General features: G+C 39.5%; 1 protein-coding gene across 6 annotated transcripts in view; it reads left to right on the forward strand.

The window, feature by feature from the left end:
* Positions 1 to 74: 74 nt before the first annotated feature.
* PHTF1 (putative homeodomain transcription factor 1) overlaps positions 75 to 20,549 on the forward strand; it is a 65,023-nt gene continuing 44,548 nt past the window's right edge. For 2 of the 6 annotated variants that reach the window (XM_003409590.4, XM_023547487.2), the window contains exons 1-7: positions 75 to 3,364; positions 3,653 to 3,727; positions 4,360 to 4,416; positions 9,207 to 9,276; positions 10,140 to 10,298; positions 18,676 to 18,832; positions 20,228 to 20,365. In XM_003409590.4, the coding sequence (XP_003409638.1) occupies positions 3,683 to 3,727; positions 4,360 to 4,416; positions 9,207 to 9,276; positions 10,140 to 10,298; positions 18,676 to 18,832; positions 20,228 to 20,365 (626 nt within the window). In that variant the 5' untranslated portion in view covers positions 75 to 3,364; positions 3,653 to 3,682. The other 4 variants (XM_064282404.1, XM_064282405.1, XM_010589586.3 and 1 more) reach the window with 4 other exon arrangements.

Raw genomic sequence — 20,549 nt, forward strand, 5'->3', positions numbered from 1 at the left:
AAAAACAGGCTGTATTTATTGGTCATGCAGTAGATAGAGGAAATGCACAAGACACATTTTTTTTCTTTAGCACCTAAGGGACCTATCCTCATCCTGAAAGTTTGTTGCTTTAAAAGCAAGTATCTCTCCATAAATATTATGGCCTTCCATTTTCTTCATACATTTTTTTAGGATCCACTTGTGCATGTAGTTGAGGAGACCACTGTCTCTTAATATAGCACTTTCAATTCTCTCTAAAGAAATACTTCTGTATACTTCTATCACATGTTGTAAATTTTCATGTAATAGTGTTTTCTGTGACTAAACTCCATTTTGATTGGCAGCTAAGACTTTTTTTTCCTGTGGCTTTAATTTATCTAAGAGGTCTTTGCATATAGATGAAATGTATAATTTGCCTGGTGGACTATTTGCGTTGTGTGGCCTTAGTTTGTTTATTGACATTAACAAGTGTTTTAAAAAAGTTTTTAATGAATAGTCTTAAATCTAAATTTGTGTGAATAATCTTTTAACACAGTGCTTTTTTTTTTGTAGCTGTCTAAGTGTGTTAAATTGTTAAGCTATTTCTTTGTAAAATAGGACAATGGAATGCATAGAGGTTTTTTTTTTTCTTTCCTGTAAAGTATTTTTTTAATAAACAAAGTCTGATTTGTCCTTTACTGATGTTTCATCACAAAATGAATAGTACATATATGTGAATTCTAGATACCTGGAACTTGTTTTTAGAGGTTTATTAATTCCCATCCCCTCTATGTTGTTGTGTGCTGTCAAGTGGATTCCAACTCATAGTGACCCTATAGGGCAGACTAGAACTGCCCTATAGGGTTTGTAATCTTTACAGGAGCAGATCACCAGGTCTTTTCTCCCATGGAGCCAATGGTAGGTTTGAACTGCTGATGTTTCGGTTAGCAGCTGAGTGCTTAACCATTGTGCCACCAGGGTGCCTCATTCCCTAATATTTTCTAGTATTTTAGAAATCTCCTGTGCCTTTTCTTTCCTAAAGAAAAGGGCATAGATGTATGGGAAAAATTCACTCCATATTGAGATGCAGCTAGCTTATAGGAAGAAGAAAAATGACGTTGGCATTTATGGCACTTATGCCTGCTGCTGCTTAAATTAACTTGTACCTACCTGTGAGAGAACAGTATTTAGTTTCTTGCTGGTGATGTAGATATTTCTGGAAGTGCATGTAGTATTAATGAAGATGGCATATAGACCTTGATGTCACTGTTGCATTAAGTGACACACACAATGGGTTTTGTGTGAATGTCTCTTTAATCAAGGTACGTGTCCTAATCACTGACAGCCCTCAGTTCTGATTAGGAAAGTAAAAGGAATGGAATTAATGTTGTGTAACTGCAGTGGGCCAGGCACTTTAAATGAGGGTATCCCATTAAATTCTCCAAGGTTTTATTAGGTAATTACCTCCATAATACAGGTGAGAAACAGGCTGGGTAGGTTGGATAACCTGCCTAAGATCACATATTGGGTGCAGTGATTTAAATGCAGGTCTGAGTTCAAACCCTATGCTTTCTTTGTTCAGTGGCAGCCTCAGGATGCACTGAAGTTTGTAACAGGGCTCCAGAAAGATGGTTTGGAACTTAACTGATTCTATTCCTCCACACCCTTTCCCCAAAGCCTCTTTTGTGCACTCATCAATGAAGTAAAATGCTTTTGCTGTTAGTGTAATGTGGGTCCTAAAGCAAATATTTAGGTATGCAAAACTGACTTTTTCATTTGCCATTTATCCAGGTTCCCCCCCCCCCCAAACTGGCCATTTGTCTTGAAACCCAACAGGATCGTTGTTCAGCTCTAAGGGAAGGGAAAAGCTGTCAAAGAATAAAAGCAGAAAGGAAACCACTGTCAATGCGTGTAATATAAATCAAGTCTGAGTGAAATTTAAAAAATTAGGCCTGTACGAGTTACTTTATCTTCATAGTAGGTTTTCCTCATCGCCAAAATAATTTTCAGTGAACGCCGACTTTATGGATTGTAAGAGATGTTTACCGCGCCTTTAAGATTTCTCAATCTTTATCTTCTAATCTGTATCTGTCATTAGCTTTACTAGGCAAGCCGGAACACTGCTCAGGTGAGGTGAGGAAAATGGCCACTAGGCGTCAGTGCTCCATTAATGGCAAAAAGTGTTGTGGGGGAGGAGGAAAGTGGCTTAAAAACCGTACTAGCATATTCTTAAATATTCAGTGTGGGGCGCAACCATGCCTTTCTCCTGACTTACCGACTTGCTGGAATTCTTAACCTAGAAGCAATTCTTCTCGCCTCTACCTTCCCCTACCCTTATTTGGGAAAAGGTTCCTGTGACTGGGTCAGGTTTTGTTCCTCTTCCTTTGCCCCTGAACACCCGTAAAGCTTAAGTTTCAGAGCTGCTGAGTGACGAGAAAGGACGGTAGCCACTAAGCGGCAGCCCGCCAGGTCCCTTGTTTTAGGACAGCATAAACTCACACGAACTATCATTCATTTCACAAATACTGAGAACCTATGTGCCAGGCTCGTACCAGACCCCAGTCTGACCTCATGGAGCCCACAGCCCACTGGGGTAGACCGATATTAAACACAAAGAAACCTCGCTACAGTGAAGTGAACGATCAGGATGCCAGGACCGACCTTCTTTAGATCGATAGGTGGGAAAGTCGTTTCTGAGGCAGCGACTTTTAAGCTGAGCCCTGAAGGGTGATGTGGGCAGACTGGGAGCTGCTCCTGGCCCTGGATCGCATTGCGGCTCCTCAATTGTTCCTCCCGGAGCCTGGACGCAGGCTCTGCGGTAAGGCCCGGGCGGGGGGCGGAGCCACCTTCTCAGGCAAACCCGGAAAGCGGAAGCCGCGGCCGGGCCCCGCGGTGGTCTGCGAGGCAGCTGTCAGCCGGCCCTCGGCCCGCTGAGTCACCGGTGGCCCGGCCCGGCCTAGAGAGGACGAGCGTCCGCTCACAGTCCCGCTGCTCCCAAGCAGCCGCCTCCCGGCTTTTGCACCTACCTTTTCCGGCGGGGCACAAAGGCCTTTTGCCGTTGCGCCTGGCGGCCTAGCTAAGACCCCCTTCACTTTCTTTCTCCTTTCTTTTTCCAGTTTATTCTTTGTTTATTTTCTGGTCAGTTTGGTGACCCTGTACAAAGTCGGGTTTGGCGGGCGCGGTTTCTGTGGCAAAAGACTGCCCTCATCTGGACGATGGGCGGCCGACTTCTTCCCAAGCTGGGGCGACCTCCGGCGTCTCCATGGTAACAGTCCCGCCGGCGTCTCCGCCTCTGGGGAAAGATGCAGCCTGCCCAGCCCGCCTCCTCGCCCGGGGTCCCGCGGCCGGGCCCGGGCCACTGAGGAGGAGGGCCCTGGCCACCGGACTGCTGGGCAGCGGGCACCAGGTGAGAGCCGGACCCTGGGGAGGGGAGGAGGGAGCTGAAGTCAACTCCAGCGACCTCCCCTCCCCTTCATCTTCCCTGCATCCAGAAACACGTTCGCACAAAATATCGCACAGAGGTTTCTCCCGGCGCCACTGCGCCAGTTTTTGTTGTTTTTTTCTTGGCAAACAGCCGGAGAAATAGACAGTCTGCAGCTTATGGAGAGGCTGGGAAAACCGGTTTTCCAGCCTTACCCAAACTGAGAGTCCCTCAGCAACCAGACTCACCAACTGGCTTTTCCTTCATTTTCAGTGAAATCCCATTCTCTGGCTGGAGATACAGATGGCCTCGAATGAGAGAGATGCTATATCGTGGTACCAAAAGAAGGTAATATCAATATGTATATATTTATTTATAAAGCATAGTTCATGCAAAAAAAGCTTTCACAAAAAAAAAAAATCACATTACTTTCTCCTGAGTTTGGTAGTGCCAGGTATTACTGTATTTTTCAGCATAAATTGAAAAACCAATGTACAAGGTCATTATGTCTTTTAAACCCAGTTCCAGGTCCCAGAATAAGATTTTCAAGTTCCTCCTCCAGTCTGCATATACAAGGCCAGGACAATGCTCTGAAAGCGTGCTTCTGATCAAACTGATGTTTCTTAAGGACATGAAACCTTTGTCTGCACAGCTCAGACTGGTACTGTCGACAATCTTACTGAGCTGTCATTGCCTTTGTATTCCTGTTTAGTTTTCCTTAAGAAGCAGAGATATCTTTTAAGGTAATATTTAATATGAAATATTTTGGGCATACATGTTTTTTAATTTACTTTTAGATCAACCTGTTTTAGAGTTTTGAAGGAAACAGTCCTTGGAGATATCAATTTATTCTAACTCTGAGAAGCACAAACATTTTCAGGTATCATACTGATGCTTAAGAGCTTTATGACTTTTGTGAGACGTGACTTAAGCGTGAGGATTTCCTTTGAATCATTTAAATAGTCTGCTCCCTATTTCAGATTGGAGCATATGATCAGCAGATATGGGAAAAGTCAATCGAACAGACTCAGATTAAGGTAAATTGGTTTCTTTGATCCTAGTTTTGTTGTATTGCATTAATATGAAGAATGTATTGTACTTTTTTTTTGTAAATTTGCACTGTCAGTTCTTATCTAGCAAGTGTGACATTTCTTTATTCTTTGAAGTGTTTAAAAAAAACAATGGTGCAAGCGTAATAATACTTGGCATTTGGCATTTGGCCTCAATGTCAGGGATATAGCAGTGATTGGGGCTATGATGAATTGAAGAGCAAATGTCCCATATAAAGAGCAAAAGTTCCGTATAAATGGCTACTTAACAAACCAAAAACTGGCTGCCATTGAAGTGGATTCCAACTCATGATGATCCCATATATGCAGAGTAGACTGCACTGCATAGGGTTTTCAAGTCTGTGACTTCCTGAGGCAGATTGCCAGGCCTTTCTTCTAGGCATGTCTGGGTGGGTTCGAACCTTTCGGTAGTAGTTGAGTTCTTAATTATTTGCACCATCCAGAGACTCCAAATGGCTACTTAGCTCTGGCCAATTTTTACCATGTAGCAGTGCAGGCCCAATATTGCCAGAGCTTCAGATTTTTCAAGAGAAGCTAGTAATATGCGTTTCATGTGAAATATCTAGAGTTTTTTAAAGGGTCTTTTTTTTTTTTTTAAACTCTGCAAACTAAATAAAATCCATTTGTGACCCGAATCAGGCCTGTAAGCTCCCATTTTTTCAGTCACTGGTTTAGAGTATGGTTTTAAGTTTTTCAGACTTTTAAACTTTTTTTTTACACTACTCTTAGAGCTCAGCAGATTCTTGGGGTTTATCTCATGCTAACCAAGCAGCCAAAAACTGGTGTATAATTCAGAATGCCAATTTACCTATTTACAATAGGTTAGGAGAAGACTTAAATAATCTTCTAGTGTTCCAAACTCAGGATTGTGGTGGGGTTAAGATGTATGTGGGGTTGAGTCATGCAAAGGTTGCTTGGTAATCAAATGTAATTGGATAGTCTTGAGGGTTGTGGAAAAGCCTAAAGAACCAACGCTCCTCCTCAAAAGAGTATATCTCTCTGTTGACTTTAATACATTTACAGATTCGGAGGCTCACTTCCTTCGAAAGTACTGATAAATGCTGACAGAGTCTTGCTTTTTGAACCTCTCTTTTTTTTAAGATATGCTACAGACCTTTTATTAAAACTTTTTTTTTTTCCATATGGGTGGCAATACAATTTAATACAATTTAATCTATTCATTTTCCTAATCTCAAAGTCACTCTGATTAGACTTAACATTTTTATCTCTTTGGTGAAATCCATTTAACCAACACTCTTAGACTGCATTCCTTTTATAGGCCAGTCAACTGGAAAGCTGTTTGAACTACATGATACTTGGCTAACTTTTTCATAAATTTTGTACAGTCCTTGGTTATTTATTTTAAGGGCAGATGGGGTTAGGATGAATAAATTCACATTTTTTACTTCGTAAGGCTCTAAATCCTGTCTTATTTTTCTTTTGTGAACTGCTAAAAAATATTGGTAGCAGTTATAGTATAACAGAAAGAGCACAAAACTGGGAGTTAGATCTAGTCTTGGTTCCATCTCTAGCCTTGTGATCTTCAACAAGTTACTGTAGTTTATCTGGGTGTCCAGGCATGGACCAGTAACATGAAACTTGCCTCCAAAAATGGAGAGCATTGAGAGACCGAAGAAAGAGGCGGGCAACTCCAGTGTGGTGGCAAAGGAGTTTATTAGGGAGACTTACATACGAGGTAGTCTTGGGCAGCCGCAGGACCAAAGCAGATCTCCGCTTCCTGCAGTGGGAGGGCAGAGGTTTTATAGTGGCGATGAACAATAGTGGCTACATGCCAGGGACTTACATAAGGATGATTTAACAAACTGTAGTGTACTAGTGGACCAAATGAGGATGCTCATGTTTGGCCTCTTGAAGCCTGTTTCCCCTTCAGTCCACCCCTGAAGGCCAGCTCTTAAAATCTGGCATGCTTCCTCTCTTGTCCTGTAGTACAAGAGAGTCCGTTCCCTCCCCAACGAGGACACAGAAGTGGGGTTGACTAGGTACCACATGGTGCCCACATATGTGCAACAGACAGAGAAGGTTACTGTATGCCCAGGACAGGGGGAGGGCTTCTCTGATAAGGAGAAGGAACTGGGAGAGAGAAGGTGACCCAATTCCCAGCCTCCTTACCAGAGAATGTTCTGGGCCCAAGGCCTTTACTTAGCCAGCCTGGATGGGAGGTGTAGAGGCAGACCATTCCCCTCAACAGTCCACCCCCCAACTCCCATCAGGATGCCAGAAAAAGAAGCAAAGGAATATGCCATCACCCATTTTGGACATTGAGCTGCATGTCCTTAGTTTGGTGTGCATAACTCTGTTGGATGTTATATCTGTGTATCATTTGAGTTCACATTTAATAAGGGTTAGTAGCAGGACTGTCCCCAGCAGATTGATCAGGCCTGCTTGGAAGAGAAATCCCAACCAGCCACCCTAGCTGTGCCTTAATCCAAGCCAACCGAATAGATCAAAGGGCTGCATTTGTCCAATCTTATGTATGTGTGACATGTCTTGTTGCACGTCTCTTTGCTCCGAAGCAGAGGATGCTTCAGCCTCTGCAGTTATTTCCTAAGAGTGGTCTGCTTGTTGGTTATTTTCTTTTCCCCGCGTAGGGGCCTTTCTGGTGGCCATCCACACAAGTAACAAAAGCTTATCAGGAGCAGAACTGATTTTTTTTTTTCTGGTCCAGATGTCTCATCCCCATAGGGGCTTGCTTTATATGACAGTCTGAGGGTTGTCAATGGATAGATTGAATGACCAGGCTATCAGCTATAGCCCCCATCACAGTTTCTGTGTGCCCTACTAAAAATGGCCCTAATGGCAGCAATTCCTGTCAGAGCTTGGAGGCAAAAGTTTACATTAATACATCAACATTATCAATACATACAATAGGGGTTTATCCATAGTCAGGATAGACTTGAAGGGGCTTATCTGTAGTCAAGCTTGGGCAAGGGTCTCAATGATGATGACCTCGGACTCAAAAGTTTTCCTCACTTTGACTACAGGTGTTACAGAGATCACATTCAGCTGTGCAATGGTATTTAAAAACCCAAGACATACAGTTCTTTTCCTCATCGAACTTTAATTGTAATGTAAGGCCTTTGGTCTTTGCAGGTGACAGAAGGACCTAGGCTTAATCCACAGTCTGAATTACTTCTGAAAGTCAGAAGATCTGGGCAAAGTTGGCAAAGCCCTTAGTCATTTGTGGAGCCATGCTTCCACCATACCAAGTGCAAACATGGGTTCAGCCCAGTTGCCTGGTAACATAGAGGCAGTCCTCCTATTTTCATTTTCCCTTTACTATTGCAGCTGCAACTTTGTTGTTGCTCAGTTATGGTTGTGGGGCAGTTACTAGAGAATTCCAGAGAGGGCTTCTAAGGTCTCTTCAAGGCCAGTCAACACAAGCTATCATGAAGGGCCTTTTACTCCTCCCTCCCTTTTTTTTTCTTGCTGTTTTAACTCTTGATTTGCACTTGGTTTTACAGGGTGTTCTCAACACCAGGGACCTGCTTAGCCCCTCCAACTATCTCCAGTCTCATTGTTGGAGGGCTTGAGCAATGGCTAGGGGATTGTTCTCCTAGCCCTTGAATTTCCTAGCTTTACAAATCTGCAGGTGTGCCTTTTTAGTTGCTCATCGTGTTCACTGATGTGGCTGCTCAGTATGTCAGTTGTGGCCACACACGACTGCTACACATCTCTTTCTGACTGTAACTCTTTCTGCAAGGCTCTTATACACACTTCCGCAACTGGCTCGGCTTCGGTGAACAGCCAAATGGCCCAGAGCAGCAACCATCCCACAGCCGCTACTGCTCTCCTAGCTTCTTTTCCACACTTATGAAGGCACGCATCTGCCCACAGCTGGCCTATCTGCTTGTGTTTTCATGGTGTCCCTGTACTTATGCAGTGGTCCACATGCATCAAGCATATGGGTCAGACCTCCCCACGTGGGGTTGCTGGCCAACCTGGAATTTCCCCTACAGAAAAGCATATGGGCCAGACCTCCCCACATGGAGGTTGCTGGCCAACTCAGGATTTCCCCCGTAGAGACCTCACTTTCACCCACCATTTCCTCAGACTCCTGGCTAGCTCACCAATTGCTTAGGCACAGACCAAAAACCCAGTACCCAATGCCGTCGAATGTGAAACTTGCATCCAAAATTGAAGGGTGCTAAGAGACCAAAGAAAGAGGTAGGCAATTCCAGTGTGGCAGCAAAGGAGTTTATTAGGGATATTTACATATGAATCAGTCCTGGTCAGCCACAGGACGAAAGCAGATCTCCATGCCCTGCAATGGGAGGGCAGAGGTTTTATAACAGCAGTGGGCAATAGTGGCCATGTGCCAGGGACTTAACATAAGGATGACTTTTCAAACTGTAGTGAACTACCAGACCAAATGAGGGTGCTCATTTTTGGCTTCGCAAAGCCTGTTTGCCCTTCGCTGGATTTTGGTTTCCTTTTCCTTACAGCCAATCAAGTTAATATATGAAAAATCTGGAGAAGGAAAATAGGAACAAGTCAAAGCAGGGAGGGAAATACCAAAAATTGAAGTAGCCATTATGTATTCTTCATTTAACAAATATTTGTTGAGCATCTACCTACCATGTGTCAGGCAGTAGGCAAGGCACTATGTCTACATAATGGTGAACATTAGGATTAAAATATCCACAGTAAAATGGAGTCAGTTATAGCAAAAAAGAAACATATGTGTATCTTTAATATTAAAAAGTGCTTTTTCCCCCCCTTTCTTTGTATTATCCTAGGGCTTCAAAAACAAACCAAAAAAGATGGGTCACATAAAGCCAGACTTGATTGATGTTGACTTAATCAGAGGTGAGTTGTAAAATTGGTTTGTTTTCTTATGTATATTATTACATTATTTCATAGTACAATTATTAAATGGAAACCCTGGTGATGTAGTGGTTAAGAGCTACTGCTGCTTACCAAAAGGTCGGCAGTTCGAATCCACCAGGTGCTCCTTGGAAACTCTATGGGGCAGTTCTACTCTGTCCTATAGGGTCGCTATGAGTCGGAATTGACTTGACGGCAACGGGTTTTCGGAAACCCTGGTGGCATAGTGGTTAAAAGCTATGGCTGCTAACCAAAAGGTTGGCAGTTTGAATCTACCAGGCGCTCCTTGGAAACCCTATGGGGCAGTTCTACTCTGTTGTTTAGGGTCGCTGTGAGTCGGAATCGGCTTGACGGCAATGGGTTTGGTTTGGTTTGGGTTTTCATTATTAAATAGTACTAAAGATTAAAACAAATTTTAGATGTCTTTCCTAGATGATGGTGTAGTTTTTTAAAGTAACATTCTTCCCTCATCTTTCTGACAACAATTTCACAGTCCTCATCATTCAGGCTTTAGCTTTTTTTCCCCTTTGCCTTAGTACTGTGGGGCTATGTAAATTACATGGTCTTTATAAAGGTGAAAGACAGGTAAACTTGATGACCTGCTGTTGTGTAACTAAGAAAAATATATTGTATAACATTCAAGTGAGCCTGAGTTATTTTGAGTTCCTGCCCCAGTGATCGAGGAAAGAAGCTATTGCATTTCACAAACATCCAAAAGAATTCCTCTTCACTGAACAGGTTGTGTTCTAATTTTTGCTCTCACCTGTTTTTAATATATTGGGACAAGTAGACATCAGCATAGTATATATAAATGTTTGATGTTTTGTTTTATTGTGTCCTTAAAGGCTCAACATTTGCCAAAGCCAAACCTGAAATTCCATGGACATCTCTGACTCGGAAGGGGCTTGTTCGAGTTGTATTTTTTCCATTGTTCAGCAGTTGGTGGATTCAGGTTACCTCTCAAAAAATCTTTATTTGGCTGTTACTGCTTTACCTCATGCAAGGTAATTGGAGGAACTGAAATAAGCTATGCTGGTTTCTTTTCGCTGCTTTTGCTATGAGTTAATGAAGACATTACTGTTCTTACATTTACTCTTTCATATGATGGTTTAAAGTACAAAGAAATGAAGGAACGTATAGCATTTGGGCTTCATCTTTATTTGCTCTGAGAGAGCGTAGTAGTGGTTCAAAACAATTGTCTACTCCCGTTCCTATCTTGAGTTCCTTTCTCCCTGTCTCACCTGCCTCAAAGGCCTTCTCAGTCTTTTCTTCTCTCTGACCTTTAAATATTAGATTGTCTCAAGGTTGGATCCTGGGCCCTCTTCTCCTTCCTAGGTAATCTCATCAAACCTCATTGCTTTAAATATCACTGATAAACTGGTGATTCTCAGATTTGTGTCTTTAGGCCATATCTCTCTGCTGAACTTCAGACTTGTAATTCTAACTGCCTACTTGACATTTCCATATGGAGATTTAATAGATACCTTGAATGTCTACAATGGAACTCTTGCTATTTTTATGAATAAACTTGTTCCCTCTTTAGGTCTTCCCCATTTCATTAAGTGACACTATCAATGACCCAGTTTTCAAGTGAAAAATGAAGTCATCTACTCTACTATCAGCTCTCACTTCTAGTATGTCACCAAATCTATCCGTTCAACCTCTAATATATGTCTCGACTGTATTTATCTCAGACTCTGCTGCCAGCATCATAGTCCAAACCACCAGCATCTCTGCCTCGACCACTGGAATAACATCTACCCTGAGCCTGCTTTTTTCCAACCATTCTTTTCATAGCCACTAGAGATATTTTTTAGACACAGGAACCATATTATGTTCTTCTTCTGCTTAAAACCCTTTAATGCTTCCTATTGTCCTTATAATAAAAATCCAAACTCCTTACCGTGACCTACAATACACCAGATGATGTATTCTCTGCTCATCTCTCAGATCTCGTCTGCTACCATCTCTTACCACTCCCTTCCTTGTTTACTCTAGGTATAATGGGCTTTTTTCTGTCCCTCACGTAGAGCTTTCCTTTTTACATGGACTGTTCTTAAGGTTTTTCAGATTGCTAGCTACTGTCTCATCTTTAAGACCTTAGCTAAGATGTAGCTTTCACTGGGAGGTTGTCCCTGCCTATACTTTCTAAATAGTCCACCCCAGTCACTTATCAAGTCAATCTTACTTTAATTTCTGCATTATGCATCACTACCTGGTTTTTTTTCTTCTCCCTATGTGTAGGGACCCAGTATATATATATATATATATAAAATTTTTTTTTTTTTTTACCGCTGTGTCCCCTTTGCCTACCAGGAGTACCTTCCGAAAGCGGGCCCTGTATCCTGTGATTGTTGTTGTTGTTGTTAGGTGCTGTCGAGTTGATTACACTCATAGTGACCTCAGGTGACGGAGTAGAACTGCCCCATGAGGCTTTCTAGGCTGCAGTCTTCAGCAGGGTAGATCACCAACTCTTTCTGTTGTGGTGCTGCTGGGTGTTTGCGAACTGCTCACATTCCTTAGCAGCCAAGCACTTAACATATAATTACATCCTGTGATTACACGTATGCAAGAGGACGTGAGTTAGGACAAAGAGTAGGAGAAGGTTGGGTGGGTGAAAGGATCATGGGTGATTTTGTTAATCTGTATCAGATTTTGTGGCATTTTTTTATATTTTAGAGTGAAAAATACATCTATGAATTTATAAATTTAGTCTTCTAAAGTTGGGACAGTGCTGTCCAATAGAATTTTGTGGTGATGGAAATGTTCTATGTTTATACTGCCCCATACGGTAGTTCCTAGCTCCATACGGCTCTTGAGTACTTGAAATGTGGTTAGTGTGAATAAGGCACTGAATTTTAAATTTTATTTAATTTTAATTAAATTTAAATAGCCATATGTGGGTAGTGGCTACTACCATAAAGACAGGAAAGGTATAGCATTATTTTGCTAGGACTCTTCATTAAAACGAGCTTTTCTCCATTTTATCGAAAGCCTTCATAACTGTCATATTAATGGGTGCGTGATATTTCATCATATCTGTTTTAATTTCTACATTTACACATCACTACCTGATATTGTTTTTTTTCTCGCCCCACTGTGTGCAGGGATCCAGTATGTTCTGTTTGCCACTGTATTCCCATTGTCCATCATTTTAATGTCTGTATGAGAGTTTAGCATATGGATATACCATGAACACCTTTTAATAGCTGCTTAATATTCCATTATAGTACAATGATTCACATAAATATTCTCGTAATCATGGGCATTTAGATTGTTTTTATTTTTTTTCTATTAATCCAAAATTAGCAAAATTTCCTATATACTATTTCTTTACGGATTAAAAAATGTAAACGTTTTAAGGCCTTCAATATATGTAGTGAAGTTACTGGTAGCACAATTCCTTTGGGAAGCAGTGGATCAGAATGCCTGTTGTATTACCAATATTCAATATTATAAATTAAAAAATTGATACCTAATTTGATATGTTAGAAATAGTATTTTGCTTGTTTAATGTGTATTTCTTTGGTCATTTGTGAGGGTGAAGTGTAGTAATTTTCCTAATGTTCACTGTTTAAGAATTTATTTCCTTCTTGATATATATTAAATGATATATATTAAATTCTCATATACACCATGCTCTGTTTCTGGGCTTCCTATTCTATACCATCAATTTGTCTGTTTATTCTTATATCCATAATACATTGCTTTAATTATTAGAGCTTTTTAATGTATATTAACACTGAGCAGGACAAATATTCCTCTAGTCTGCTTTTTCTCACTCTTGCCTGTTTAGCTTTTCCAAAATATTTTAGAATTATTTTATCATGTTCCAAAAAACCTAAAAACAAAACAGAATAAACTGGGATTTGGATTGGAATTTTGTCAACTCCTCAGGTATAGGTAATGATATATTTTTGAGGGAGAAAATTGACTTTTTTATAATAATCATTTTCCTGTAGAGGAACATGATATATTTCTTTTTTTAGTCAAATCTGTTATATTTCTCACTCAGTAAAGCTTTGTAGGATTTTTTTTTTTCTTCTTGTAAGGCCTGTTTGGATCTTACTAAAGTTAAACTCAAATATTTTGTTTTTGTTGGTGTTGCTGCAGATGCAAGACTTCGTTTGTTTTACAACTTTTAACTGGTTAATGTTACATTTGAAAGCTATTAGCTTTTATTTAAAATTACTATAAACTGCCACTTTATTAAACTCTCTGTCATTAATTCTAATAGTTTTTCAGGACCTGTCAGATTTTTTAATTATACAATCATATTGTTGGCAAGGTGGGACTGTTGGCAAATAATAAAAATTTGGTCTCTTCCTTTTCATTTCATTTCATTTCATTTCATTTCATTTCATTTCATTTCATTTCATTTCATTTCATTTCATTTATTTTTATCGAATTAGGTGACATTTTCAGAATAGTGTTACGTAATAACAGTAAATATCATGGATTGAATTGTGTCCCCCAAAAATATGTGTATCAATTTGGCTAGGCCATGATTCCTAATATTGTGTGACTGTCACCATTTTGTCATCTGTTGTGATTTTCCTGTGTGTTGTAAATCCCGCCTTTCTGATGTTGTTGAAGTGGAATTAGAGGCAGTTATGTTAATGAGGCATGACTCAATCTACTAGATTGTGTTTTAAGTCAATCTGTTTTGAGATAAAAGAGAGACGTGAACAGAGAGACATGGAGACTTCATACCACCAAGAAAGTAGTGCCAGGAGCAAAGTGTGTCCTTTGGACCCAGGATCCCTGCCCTGAGATGCTCCTAGACCAGGGGAGGACAGATTTCAAGGACCTTCCTCCAGAGCCTACAGAGAGAGAAACCCTTCCCCTGGAGCTGGCACCCTGAATTTGGACTTCCAGCCTACTAGACTGTGAGAGAATAAACTTAAACATTTGTTAAAGCCATCTACTGGTGATATTTCTGTTATAGCAGCACTAGATAATGAAGACAGTATGAGTTGAGTTGTCATCCTTATTTAGTTCCTGATTCAAAGTGTCTTCATTGATACAATGTGCATTGATTTTACCTGTATATTCTTTAACATGTTAAGGAAACACTTTTCTATTGCAGTATTTAGAAGAGATTAGCATTTATATTAATTACAAATCAGGAACAAATATTGATTATTATGGAATGTCTTTTCACCATTATTTGAGATTATTTGTATAGATGTGATAAAAATTATGTTATATGTATTATATTATTATATTAATTCAGTTTAGTCAACAAATACTTAAGTCTGTGCCAAGTACTCTTCTCAGCTCCGAGATAGATTTTCTATCCTGGCATTTCCAGCATGAACCCTATATGGTCTTAGTAAATTGTTTTTGTTGTTGTTGTTGTTGTTAGATGCCGTCAAGTAGATTCCAGCCCATAGCGACCCTGCATACAACGGAATGAAATACTGCCCATCTGCACAGTGTTATGCTTGAGCCCATTGTTGCAGCCACTATGTCAATCCATTTCCTTGAGCGTCTTCCTCTTCTTCACTGATCCTCTACTTTACCAAGCCTGATGCCCTTCTCCAGGAACTGGTCCCTCCTGATAACATATCCAAAGTATGTGAGATAGAGTCTTCCCATCCTTGCTTCTAAGGAGCATTCTGGCTATACTTCTTTCAAGACAGACTTGTTCATTCTTCTGGCAGTCCATGGTGTATTCAATATTCTTTGGCAACACCATAGTTCAGAGGCGTCAATTATTCTTCAGTCTTCCTTATTCACTGTCCAGCTTTCACGTGCATATGATACAATTGAAAATACCATGGCTTGGGTCAGGTGCACCTTAGTCCTTCAAGTGACATATTTGCTTTCGAACACTTTGAAGAGGTCTTTTGCAGCAGATTTACGCAGTGCAATACATCTTTCGATTTCTTGACTGCTGCTCCCATGAGGATTGATTGTAGATCCAAATAAACTGAAATCCTTGACAACTTCGTTATTTTCTTTTTTATTTCATGATATTGCTTATTGGTCCAGTTGTGAGGATTTTTATTTTCTTTGTGTTGAGGTGTAATCCATTCTGAAGGCCGTAGTCTTTGATCTTCATCAGTAAGTGCTTCAAGTCCTCTTCACTTTCAGCAAGCAAAATTGTGTCCTCTGCATATCGCAGGTTGTTTATGAGTCTTCCTCCAATCCTGATGCCACATTCTTCTTCATATAGTCCAGCTTCTCAGATTATTTGCTCAGCATACAAATTTAATAGGTATGGTGAAAGGATACAACCCTGGCACACACCTTTCTTGACTTTAAACCATGCAGCATCCCCTTATTCTGTTTGAATGACTGCCTCTTGGTCTATGTACAGGTTCCTTATGAGCACAATTAAGTGTATTAGAATTCCCGTGCTTCGCAGTGTTATCCATAATTTGTTATGATCCACACAGTCGAAGGCCTTTGCATAGTCAATAAAACACAAGTAAACATCTTTCTGTTATTTTCTGCTTTCAACCAAGATCTAGCAGACATTGGCCATGATATCCATCATTCCACCTGCTGTCCTGAATTTGGCTTGAATTTCTGGCAGTTCCCTATCAATACATTGCTGCAATTGCTTTTGAATGATCTTCAGCAAAATTTTACTTGTGCATGATATTAATGATATTGTTTGATAATTTCCTCATGCTGTTGGATCAGCTTTCATTGGAATAGGCACAAATATGGACCTCAAGTAGGTTGGCCAGGTAGCTGTCTTCCAAATTTCTTGGCCTTGGCGAGTGAGGACCTCCAGTGCTGCATCTGTTTGTTGAAACCTCTCAATCGGTATTCCATTAATTCCTGGAGCCTGGTGTTTTGCCAATGCCTTCAGTGCAGCTTGGACTTCTTCCTTTGGTACCACTGGTTCTTGATGATATACTCCCTCCTGAAGTGTTTGGATGTTGACCAATTCTTTTTGGTACAGTGACTCTGTGTTCCTTCCATCTTCTTTTGATGCTTCTTGCATCATTCAGTATTTTCCCTGTAGAATCCTTTGGTATTGAGACTTGAGGGTTGACTTTTTTCTTCAGTTCTTTCAGCGTGAGACATGCCGAGCATGTTCTTCTCTTTTGGTTTTTGTGCATGTCAGTATAATACTTTACTTTGCCTTCTTGAGCTGCCATTTGAAATCTTCTGTTCAGCTCTTTTACTGAATCATTTTTTCCATTCAATTTAGCTACTCTAAATTCAAGAGCAAGTTTCAGAGTCTCTTCTGACATCCGTTTTAGTCTGTCTTTCTTTCTTGTCTTTTTAATGACCTCTTGCTTTCTTCATGCATGATGTCCTTGATATCATTCCATAACTCTTCTGGTATTTGGTCATTAGGGTTCAATGCATCAAATTTATTCTTGAGATGGTCTCTAAATTCAGGTGGGATATACTCAAGATTGTACTTTGGCTCTCATGTACGTGCTATAATTTTCATCAGCTTCAACTTGAGCTTGCATGTGAACAATTGGTGGTCTATTCTGTAGCCAGCCCCTGGCCTCGTTTTGACTGATGATATTGAGCTTCTTTCCACAGATGTAGTTGATTTGATTTCTGTGTATTTCATCTGGAGAGGTCCACGTGTATAGTTAACTTGTATGTTGTTGAAAAACAGTATTTGCAATGAATAAGTCATTGGTCTTACAAAATTGTATCATGCCATCTCCAGTGTCATTTCTATCATCAAGGCCATATTTTCCAGCTACTGACCCTTCTTTGTTTCTAACTTTAGCATTCCAATCACAAGTAATTATCAGTGCATCTTGAGTGCATGTTTGATTGATTTCACACTGCAGAAGTTGGTAAAAATCTTCAGTTTCTTCATCTTTGGTCTTAGTGGTTGGTGTGTAAATTTGAATAATAGTTGTATTTACTCGTCTTCCTTGTAAGCATATGGATATTATCCTAACCCTGACAGTGTTGTACTTCAGGATAGATCTTGAAATGTTCTTTTTGATGATGAATGTGATGCCATTCCTCTTCAATTTGTCATCCTCGGCATAGTAGACCGAACGATTGCCTGATTCGGGATGGCCTATACCAGTCTGTTTCAGCTTACTAATGCCAAGGATATCAATCTTTATACGTTCCATTTCATTTTTGATGACTTCCAATTTTCCTAGATTCATACTTTTCATACATTCCATGTTCTGTTTACTAATGGATATTTGCAGCTTTTTCTTCTCATTTTGAGTCATGCCACATCAGCAAATGAAGGTCCCAAAAGCTTGATCTCGTCAAAATCACATAGCTCGACTCTACTTTGAGAAGGCAGCTCTTCCACAGTCATGTTTTGAGTGCCTTCCAACCTGAGGGGCTCATCTTCTGGCATTATATCAGACACTGTTCTGCTGTTATTCGTAAGGTTTTCACTGGCCAATTTTTTTCAGAAGTACACCTGCAGGTCCTTCTTACTAGTCTGTATTCGTCTGGTAGCTCAGCTGAAACGTGTCCACCATGGGATCCTGCTGGTATTTGAATACCAGTGGCATAGCGTCCAGCATCACAGCAACACACAAGCCACCACAGATGGACAAACTGACATACGAATGAATTACTCTTTGTTATATTGTTAAATTCAATTTGATACTATACTCATTTATTCAGCAAATACTGAGTGCTTACTGTGTGCCAGCTATTGTTCTAGGTATGTCAATGAACAAAATTGACAAAAATCCCTGCTTTCTTGGTGCATTCTTTTTAGTGGTAAATTTCTATCCATATTCACAAGTCAGCACAGTTTGTAGTTTATTGTTTTGGTGCTGTTGTTACATTTGAGTATCATGATTATAGTAGGAATAAGATGAATTTGATAGCTTTCTATTTTTTTTCTTTACACAAGAGTAGTTCAGTTTATATTGCATAATAGTTATCTTTATGTTAAAGTCTGAAAGAACCATCTATAAAATCGTCAGATATTTGGAAATTTTTGGAGATAATTTTTGATATTTAAAAATTTTCTTTTATCACTTATTTCTTTAAACATTTCATATATGTTTAAATAAAGAGGCACTATAGCGTGGGTTAAGAGGGAGAACTCTGGAGCCTAACTGCCCGGCTTCAAATTCTACTCTTGCCAGTTGCTACCTGTGTTACCTTGAGCCTTGGAAAATACTCTCCCTGGGAGTAGAACAACAAAGTGTATGTTTTATACAGCATCTAGTTGTTTTATGGTGAAAAACCTTTTGGAATATCTAGATTACCTATCCTGCCAGAAATGCATATCCTTGTAATGTATCATTTTCATTTGGTCTGTTACCTAGGGTTTCAAGTTTTCACTCTGCTTATGTACTTTTTTTTTTTAAGTGACAGATTTTTGTAGATATAATTTATTTAGTTACTAGAATCAGTTTCAAGACGAGCTGTAGTGTTTTACATTTTAAAACTTCTCCTTTTCAGTTGTTGCAATTGTGTTGTATTTAATGATGCCTATTGTGAACGTAAGTGAAGTGCTTGGACCCTTGTGCCTTATGCTTCTCATGGGAACTGTCCACTGTCAGATTGTGTCTACTCAGATAACTAAGCCATCAGGAAACAATGGAAATCGGAGAAGAAGGTGAGATGAGAATGAGAAGCTATACTTGCAGTTGATATTTTCTGGGAGAGTTATCGTAGAGATTTTGAAAATATTTGGTGAAATTAATTGAAAATCTTGTGTGTATTTTTTGGTTAAAAAATTAGTACTTATTTTTTGTTTTTCTCCTTGATGCTAAGAAACACTACTACTAACTTTTAACTTATTTCCAGGTGGGATTTTGTCATTCAATATAGTCATTTAAAAAGAAAGTTCCCATGCCATATTATTCTTGATTAAAATTTATCTTTTATAATGGTTTCTGAAAAAGCATTCTTCTTTGAAATTCAGTCTTAATCAAAATTTGGTGAAAATTCACCATACACAAAGATCTTAGTTCATTGAGTTAATGCTGCTAGAAATGTTAACTTTTTTCAAAAGTGTATAAGAGTGAATTTTTAAGTGGTCTCAAATTTTAATAAAGATTTATTTGGCTTTTTTACACATCAAATTCGTGTCGTGCTTCTGTCGATTCTGTGGTATGTCTGGGTTTTGGAGCTGCTGAAAAGTTTCTTACATATATGTGGTATTCTCCGCCAGAAGTTATCTTTCCTCAGTATATCTGTAGACTTTTGCTTACCTAAGCAGCCCTGGTGGTGCAGTGGTTAAGAGCTATATTTGTTAACCAAAAGGTCTGCAGTTCGAATCTACCAGCCACTCCTTGGAAACCCTATGGGGCAGTTCTACTCTGTCCTATAGGGTCGCTATGAGTCAGAATCAACTCAATGGCTGTGAGTTTGTTTTTTTTTTGTAAGCAGTTACTAAGTATGGCTTTTCTATTTGATGCAATACATTTCAACATATTTATTTTTATTTTTGAATGTTATTTTCAAAACTGTTTTTTTTTTTTCCCCAAAAGAAGATTCTTTGTAAACTCAGTTAAATGGATTTGTGTTTTGAGGAAATCTAGTGCTGTGCTGTGTCTCGTTGGTGTTTCCAGGATCTAACTTTTAACAGTAAAAAGTGATCTGTGGCTATTAGTTTGCACTCCTATGTTTCAGTCTGCCAGAGGGGTGGATTTCTGATGTTCATATTTAGAGAAATTGCTCCTTCTGCTAGTGGTGATAAATGCACCCGAAAAGACTCTGGTTTATACATGTGAAAATTTTCTTTCTACCAATGTTTCTGAATAGCAGTTCTGAACCTTTAATGACTGAACAGAATGATAGCACATGACTTTGCAATTTATCAACGTATTAATTTATGCTAATCTTATGTATTCCCAATTGCTTCCTTTGCCACGTAACCTTTGTTTGCCTTTCAGTCAGGAATGTTCTTATGTAATTTGTCCTCATTGTATGATGTTCACTATACTTGATTTCAGGTGGTAATCGAATGTCTCGAATAATCTGAAGTCGTTGATTTTTTTTTTTTTAGAAAATTACGAAAAACTATAAATGGTGATGGGAACCGAGAAAATGGAAATAACTCCTCTTCTGATAAAGTCAGAGGAGTAGAAACTTTGGAATCTGTACCCTTTATTAGTGGTTTTTGGGGGACTCTCTTTGGCAACAGGTGGGAAGTCTTCCATTGGAATTTTTACTTGATTTCATATTCACATTAGTGTTTACATAGTATTCAATATGATCGGATCATATCAATAAGCAGGGTAGGGGTACGATCATTATGGTGTGATTTTTAAGGATTCTGGAAAGATTTGCACACTCAAAATATCATTTCCACTGTGTCATGTTATTTA

This window comes from Loxodonta africana, chromosome 3, assembly GCF_030014295.1.
Source record: "Loxodonta africana isolate mLoxAfr1 chromosome 3, mLoxAfr1.hap2, whole genome shotgun sequence".
Taxonomy (NCBI): Eukaryota; Metazoa; Chordata; class Mammalia; order Proboscidea; family Elephantidae; genus Loxodonta; species Loxodonta africana.